The sequence below is a fragment of the Hippocampus comes genome, unplaced genomic scaffold (genome assembly GCF_001891065.2).
Source record: "Hippocampus comes isolate QL1 unplaced genomic scaffold, H_comes_QL1_v1.1 scaffold62, whole genome shotgun sequence".
NCBI classification, from domain to species: domain Eukaryota; kingdom Metazoa; phylum Chordata; class Actinopteri; order Syngnathiformes; family Syngnathidae; genus Hippocampus; species Hippocampus comes.
Genome location: NW_017806062.1, coordinates 1,090,848 through 1,098,668, shown reverse-complemented (window position 1 = coordinate 1,098,668; position 7,821 = coordinate 1,090,848). Strand labels below are relative to the sequence as shown.

At 44.2% G+C, this 7,821-nt stretch overlaps 1 protein-coding gene and 7 non-coding genes across 8 annotated transcripts in view; all 8 read right to left on the bottom strand.

The window, feature by feature from the left end:
- Positions 1–159: 159 nt before the first annotated feature.
- Positions 160–7,821, bottom strand: part of LOC109529817 (uncharacterized protein KIAA1644 homolog) — an 11,382-nt gene continuing 3,720 nt past the window's right edge. Inside the window, exons 3-4 of the mRNA XM_019893281.1 lie at positions 7,555–7,820; positions 160–802 (exon numbers count right to left, since the gene is read on the bottom strand). Of these exons, the coding sequence (XP_019748840.1) occupies position 802; positions 7,555–7,820 (267 nt within the window). The 3' untranslated portion in view covers positions 160–801. The remainder of the gene's footprint in view (positions 803–7,554; position 7,821) is intronic.
- Positions 1,100–1,171, bottom strand: trnaq-cug (transfer RNA glutamine (anticodon CUG)). The gene has a single exon. It is a non-coding gene; the product is annotated as a tRNA-Gln (tRNA).
- On the bottom strand, positions 1,935–2,006 carry trnaq-cug (transfer RNA glutamine (anticodon CUG)). The gene has a single exon. It is a non-coding gene; the product is annotated as a tRNA-Gln (tRNA).
- Positions 2,782–2,853, bottom strand: trnaq-cug (transfer RNA glutamine (anticodon CUG)). The gene has a single exon. It is a non-coding gene; the product is annotated as a tRNA-Gln (tRNA).
- Positions 3,542–3,613, bottom strand: trnaq-cug (transfer RNA glutamine (anticodon CUG)). Its single transcript has one exon. It is a non-coding gene; the product is annotated as a tRNA-Gln (tRNA).
- On the bottom strand, positions 3,836–3,907 carry trnaq-uug (transfer RNA glutamine (anticodon UUG)). The gene has a single exon. It is a non-coding gene; the product is annotated as a tRNA-Gln (tRNA).
- On the bottom strand, positions 4,746–4,817 carry trnaq-cug (transfer RNA glutamine (anticodon CUG)). Its single transcript has one exon. It is a non-coding gene; the product is annotated as a tRNA-Gln (tRNA).
- Positions 5,127–5,198, bottom strand: trnaq-cug (transfer RNA glutamine (anticodon CUG)). The gene has a single exon. It is a non-coding gene; the product is annotated as a tRNA-Gln (tRNA).

Below are 7,821 nucleotides of genomic sequence, written 5' to 3'. Positions count from 1 at the left end.
CATTTTTATGCTTTAGAAAACATTTATGTCTAAATTTTGGGGGAGCTTGTAACGGATTAGGGCATTTACATGGAAAACACGTCTCAACTCACAAAATGTTCTAGTTAAGAAATTTCTTCGAGAACATATTCATTTTGTAAGTAGAGGCACCACTGTATATTGTAAGCATTCTCTTGTGACCAAAGCCCTCATTCCAGTCACTTCAACAATTGTTGAATAAACCATTATTCTTGACTTCCTCACATGGTTTGACAGTCATAATGGCCACTCGAGAAACGAAAACACAGCGGAGTCTACGTGAGATGCTCAGCATCCACCTAAGGAATCACACGTCGCCCCCAAAAGATTCAGCGCTCCGTGTTGTGTGACCACCACAGAAATAAAATAGCGAACAGTGTCTAACTGCTACGCAACACAAACCGACACGACAGTCGAATAAACGTTTCATATTTGAAAACCTTCAGGTCCGACCACGTCATCCAGTTCCCGACCGCACTCGGCTTGCCGACAGACATTCGAGCCTCACTTATCCCGGGCGGTCAGCTTGGCTCGGCTCAGCTGCGGCGACGCGACTCGACCGGTCCTGGTCGCTCAGCTGGCTTGTTAAATGCCAGCGATGTCATTCCACAGCTGGCTGGTGCTCATCAGAGGTGGGGGGTCGGGGGGCGGGGGGCATCCCTGCCCAAAGACGTCCTGGATGGCTGGCTATCTAAGTGTGGGTGCAGTGTCTGTAGGGGGGTGGGGGGGTTCTCCTCTGGCCTCTGGGAATACGGCGTGCTACTTGTCTGCCGGCCGCATAGCTCTGTCCAAAGAAGAAGAAAACAAAAAGGGAAAATGTTAAAGCAGTGACGGGCAACTTAAACCATAAAGGGCGCTCCAATTTTTGGTCGGTGCTCCTGGAGGCCACATAAGGCTGTACACTTCCGAACCAAAATGTGAAAAATGCCAAGGACAAAATGCGAGCAGATGTCTGTTTTTTTGGGGGTTTTTTTGCGGGGGGGGGGGGAATCAAAGGACAGAAGAATCTCCTCGCACAAATTGTCATATAATACAACTCAATTCTGGGAATGACACCCCACCCAAAAAAAAAAAAAAATTCAGATTCCACCGAGATTTGAACTCGGATCGCTGGATTCAGAGTCCAGAGTGCTAACCATTACACCATGGAACCACATGCAAGGAGTATGTCAGCTGTCCAAGATCAGAATTTGAAGTCCAGATTTTTTCCTTGGATAAAATCAAGTATGACATGTTACAAAACTTGACGCTCTCAAAAAAGTGGAAATTGTGAACTGCAATTTGAATGTTTCAATTTGGAGAGTTTTTGTATTTCAATAATTTCATTTATTTGGGAATGTCACTGACCCGAAAGTCACAAAAGGTGGGCCAGAGAGCTTCCCATCAGCTTTAGAAAGGATATTTAATTGACAGAAAAAAAGGAGTCTCTGAAGAGACCACCAAAAATTGCCATAGCTGATTATATTTCAAATCACCCAGGCGGGGTATTGGGTAAAGTTTTCAACTAGCAATAATCACGCCTCGGATAAACCTCATAGGCTACGATACTGCCGCTGCGCAAAGATAACACTGACCGCTTGACCTCAACGTGTCATTATTGCTTGGTACTCCTTACAGTGAGAGGTCGCACTTGGAGCAGCATCAATTGACACATTTTGGTCATGTCCACCTGTGTAAATGATATTTGTCCCATCACAGTGAGCAGATTCTACTTGCTCAAACGCCAAAGGGACCATTTTGAGCAGATTGTGGGAGTGGTCACCCACTGCTTGCTCAAGCGCCCATTTTGAGGAATTGGTGGCTTGCTCAAGGACATTGCAGCTGTGTGTCCCAAAGGGATGGCTTTCGACCAGAGTAAGTCAAGGTGCAGGGAACAAACTCAACCATGTGTGCGCAAAAAAAAAAAAAACAAGTCCAGGTTCCACCGAGATTTGAACTCAGATCGCTGGATTCAGAGTCCAGAGTGCTAACCATTACACCATGGAACCACATGAACTTGTATGATCTCAAAAAGTGGACATTTTGAATTGGCATCAGGAGGCGGGGCAGAGTGCTAACCATTACACCATGGAACCATTTATACGAAACATGTCAGCTGTCAGCATGTTCAGGATCAGAGACTTCAACCAACCTACATGATGACTGCTTGGTACTCCTTATGGTAAGGGGGCGTACTTGGAACCACATTTACATCATCACAGTTTTTCATGATCAGTTGAGAGAAGTGCTTACTTGTCCAAGGATCACACCAATTATGACATCATACAAATCTTTTAGCTCTCACAGAGTCACAATAAAAAGTGATGGAGAAAAAAAACCCCACCACTAATAAAGCTTTCACGATATATATAATCAGTAAACAGTTTCATTGACAGAATAAATCAGTCTCTGAAGAGACCACCAAAAATTGCCATAACCGACTATTTCAAGTCGGCAAGGCGGGGTATTGGGTAAAGTTTTCAACTAGCAATAATCGCGCCTCGGTTAGACCTCATCGGCAACGATACTGCCGCTGCGCAAAGATAACGCTGACCACTTGACCTCTCCATGTCATTGTTGCTTGCTACTCCTTACAGTGAGAGGTCGCACTTGGAGCAAGACTGACCCACTGCTTGCTCAAGCGCCCATTTTGAGGAATTGGTGGCTTGCTCAAGGACATTGCAGCTGTGTGTCCCAAAGGGATGGCTTTGTACCAGAGTATGTCAAGGTGCAGGTGACAATCTTAAACCATGTGTGTATGTGTGCGCAAAAAAAGAAAATTCCAGGTTCCACCGAGATTTGAACTCAGATCGCTGGATTCAGAGTCCAGAGTGCTAACCATTACACCATGGAACCATTTATACAAAACATGTCAGCTGTCAGCATGTTCAGGATCAGAAACTTCAACCAACCTACATGATGACTGCTTGGTACTCCTTATGGTAAGGGGGCGTACTTGGAACCACATTTACATCATCACAGTTTTTCATGATCAGTTGAGAGAAGTGCTTACTTGTCCAAGGATCACACCAATTATGACATCATACAAATCTTTTAGCTCTCACAGAGTCACAATAAAAAGTGATGGAGAAAAAAAACCCCACCACTAATAAAGCTTTCACGATATATATAATCAGTAAACAGTTTCATTGACAGAATAAATCAGTCTCTGAAGAGACCACCAAAAATTGCCATAACCGACTATTTCAAGTCGGCAAGGCGGGGTATTGGGTAAAGTTTTCAACTAGCAATAATCGCGCCTCGGTTAGACCTCATCGGCAACGATACTGCCGCTGCGCAAAGATAACGCTGACCACTTGACCTCTCCATGTCATTGTTGCTTGCTACTCCTTACAGTGAGAGGTCGCACTTGGAGCAAGACTGACCCACTGCTTGCTCAAGCGCCCATTTTGAGGAATTGGTGGCTTGCTCAAGGACATTGCAGCTGTGTGTCCCAAAGGGATGGCTTTGTACCAGAGTATGTCAAGGTGCAGGTGACAATCTTAAACCATGTGTGTATGTGTGCGCAAAAAAAGAAAATTCCAGGTTCCACCGAGATTTGAACTCAGATCGCTGGATTCAGAGTCCAGAGTGCTAACCATTACACCATGGAACCACATGAAATTGTGTGATCTCAAAAAGTGGACATTTTGAACTGGCATTTTGGGGTTTGTGTGTTTTAATCGTTTAATTTTATCAAGAACACAGTCTGTAAAAAAGTGGACAGAACTGACCAAATAAACTGCAAGGACACTGCAGCTATGTGTCCAGGTGGGGAGGCCTTGATCCTGAGTCCCTCTTCGGACGAAGGTGACAATCATGGATGCATAAAAATCCCAGGCTCCACCGAGATTTGAACTCAGATCGCTGGATTCAAAGTCCAGAGTGCTAACCATTACACCATGGAACCATCTATAGGAATCATGTCAGCTGTCAGCATGTTCAGGATCAGAAACTTCAACCAGTGAACCTACATGACTGCTTGGTACTCCTTACGGTAAGGGGGCGTACTTGGAACTACATTTACATAATCACAGTTTTCATGAACAGTTGAGAGAAGTGCTTATTTGTCCATGGACCAAACCAATTCTGACATCATACAAATCTTTTGGCTCTCACAAAGTCTTGAGAAAAAGTGATAGAGATAAAAAAAAAAAAAAACACCACAAAAAAACTTCAACGACACATACAATTGGTAAACAATTTCATTGACAGAATAAATCAGTCTCTGAAGAGACCACCAAAAATTGCCATAGCTGACTATATTTCAAGTCAGCAAAGCGGGGTATTGGGTAAAGTTTTCAACTAGCAATAATCGCGCCTCGGTTAGACCTCATCGGCAACGATACTGCCGCTGCGCAAAGATAACGCTGACCACTTGACCTCTCCATGTCATTGTTGCTTGCTACTCCTTACAGTGAGAGGTCGCACTTGGAGCAGCATTTCCATTACCACAGTTTTTCATCACAAGGCTTGTAGGACCCATGTATATGACTTTTGACCGATCACAGCGAGTCGATTCAGGGAGCGTCACCCACTGCTTGCTCCAACATCAAAGGGACCATTTTGAGGTCTTGGTATCTTGCTGAAGGACACTGCAGTTGTGTGTCCAGATGGGGTGGTCTTGAATTGGGGTATGTCTGGGCACAGGAGACAAATGGAACCATGGATGTGCAAAAAAATAAACCAAAACCTACTGTTTTTTTTTTTTTTTTTTTTCAACAGTCGATCTTTTAAAAAAAAAATCCAGGTCCCACCGAGATTTGAACTCAGATCGCTGGATTCAGAGTCCAGAGTGCTAACCATTACACCATGGAACCACATAGACCACCTTCTGTGAAGCTGTCCAGGAACAAAATTTGATATCGCCGACGTGACCATGGAGGGGTATTGGGTAAAGTTTTCAGCTTGCAATAATCGTTCCTTGGCTCGACTTTGTAGGTTACGAAACGACCACTGTGCAAAGACAATATCAATGCCGGGGAGTGTTTGGGGGTATAGATGGTTTTGCTAACGGAGCCTGCAGTTGTGTGTCCGGCAAGGTGGTCCTGAGGCAGGGTCCATTTGGGTGCAGGCAAGCAGGCACACCCTCCTCCCCTCTGAAAAAAAAAACAAAAAAAAAAAACCACAGGCTCCACCGAGATTTGAACTCGGATCACTGGATTCAGAGTCCAGAGTGCTAACCATTACACCATGGAACCACATGAGAGTCTACCTGACAGACTGTCCAGGAACAAAATTCCATTGATGTGTCTTGCAAAAAATCAAAGGCATTTGTAATTGTTCTCGGTGACACCGTTGTTGTTTTTGTTGAATTTAACAGAACGATCTTGAGTTTTGTTCAAGAAATCAGAAAAGAGTGAAACAGTAAGTTGCAAACATGAGCTATTGTAATGCAGCGCTCCCGAGGAGAAAAAAAAACCCACAAAAATGGAAATCATCTAATAAAAGATCACGAGAAGAAAGATCCACATTCTTGCGGCAAAGCCAGAAGGGATTTGGAAAAACTTTTTGACTCCTCTACACAGGCTGCGCCGTGGCGTTAATTAGCTCGCGCCACATGGCGAGTGCTGATATGCTTTGGCGAGGTCTTGGCGCGCCGCCCTCAAGTCACACTTGCCAGGAATGACGTCAACATTAAATGATTATTAGCATTATTAATACCACAGGAAACCGAGTGGAGTGAGTTTTATTTCGTGAAACAGACAGCTGTGGCCATGTGGTTCAGGTTGTCCCCCACCAGTGTGGAGAGGCTGCGGGTCAAGACCACCCCCATCCAGCCCCTCAACATCCCCTGGCCACACAATGTTGATACCCTCAATTGCTCCGCGGGCGCTTTAGTAACGCCCTACTCGGGTAGCCCCGTTTGAGGGAGGGAGCAGTTTTACTTCATTTCAGTTTCATCACAGACGGTAATCCTCATATTTGAGGTTGATCAGAAATTCCGTGAAAAGAAATGAAAAGAAATGTCAGAGGATGCCATAAGATGGCGGCACCGTGCCGTTTGATAAGAAAGTAAATCATTCACGGTGCGATATTTTCAAGTTACGAAATGTCTCAACAGGAAAATATTGCCTCTTGATACGAAAAAATTTCAAGATACCAAAGGTAAAAATACAGTACGGGTTACTCCTCGCAGCTCTGAGTTATTTATGTCTGAATTTTGGGGGGGCTTGGAATGGATTTGGGCATTTACATGGAAAACACGTCTCTACTTACAAAATTTTCTAGTGAAGAAATTTCTTCCAGAACCAATTAATTTCGTAAGTAGCGGTACCACTGTATGTCCTGCTTACACTGCACGCATCAGTCATACAGAAACAATCAACAGCATGAATGAGCAAAATTTAGCTGAGCGCACGTTCCTTTCTGTGGCCCACTTTGCCACCGAGCATTTCTCTCAACCATCTTTTTCCTTTTCATCGCCTTAAAGGCAGCTCGGCGGGTTCTCCTCGCCAGTCAACAGGATTGATGAGCGCCATCGCCTTGAGCTGAGCTGATGTCTAATGAGGAGGCCCCGCGGACGTGTTCATTCTTAGTTAAGCGGCTCTCTAGCAGGCGGAAGGGACGCAGGATGACTCTCGAAGCGTCCTCCGCTCTGCCATCTCTAGCCGTAGAAGTCATTTGTCAAAAAAAAAAAAAAAAAAAACGGCTCGGGGAAATGATCATGGCCCGAAAGGGACGGCGGAAACAGACAGACTGCTAGGAAAGCGAAGGAGAAATTGAGTGCGCAGGACGCGAACGTGACTTTGCTCGGCATGATTGCATCGCTTCCAACAAGAAGGCTCCTGAAAGGAGACAAGATAATTCCTTTGGTTCCTAAGTCACGTTGTAAATCATCTTGAGTGTGCGAACAAAGCTCACATGAGGCCTCAGACAAAAGAAAAAAAAACGCTTCTCATGGACATGATAGGACCATGTAACTTATTCTATAATTTTTATTTCCATTATTTCCACTGTTGGTTAAAAAAGGGTGAACAATTTGACATTATTTTAGTTTTATTATATTGTGGTTTAGGATGTTGAAATGTTCCTTCACATAATTACACTGATCAACAAAACACATTTTGGCAATTTTTTTTTTTCAATCAGATGCAAAAAAACTTTTCTAGATTCGTTGTTTTTTTGTTTTTTCTAGATTCTGAATCTGCATGTTTTCTCCAGTACATCAGATTTTCATACTAACAATATAAAAAAATATATAATATGCAATAGCATAATATATTTTCTCATATTTGCAAATTCAGGTTTAGGTTCAGCAACAGGTATAATTTTTGTTTTCTGGAATGTTATCACTATAATTTCTATTGCATGGCAAAGTCCAAATTGCGCACGTTTTTATTGGTCAAACTTAAAAACAAAAAATGAAAATATCAAAAAAAAAAAAACCTAGATGAAAAAGTTAAGACATTTTTTTATTATCAAAAATACATTTGGGGACACATAAAGTCATCGCTGATACAAATTTCCTGGCTGTTACCAAGGTGATTTGTGAAACCCTTACCGGTTTTATATTATGGGATAGCGGCCCTCTCCGTGCACCCCACAGTGACTCACCATGCGCTGGACGTGTTGTGGGGCAGCAGCGTGGGGCTGTGGCTCTCCCCTCGGAGGCTCTGTCGAGGCTGGTAGAGGCCGGGCACCGTGGGCGGAGCCTGGGCCTGGCCCTCGTCCTCCATGGAGCGTTGCCACTGACTGCGGGCCTTCTTCAGCCAGCGGCCGCCCAGCCCCCATTTTTCCAGGTAGACCCGGCAAAGCTCATAATTGATGGCCGAGTAGTAGAGGAAGTCCAGAGCCAGCAGCACCATGACGAAGAAGCCGGAG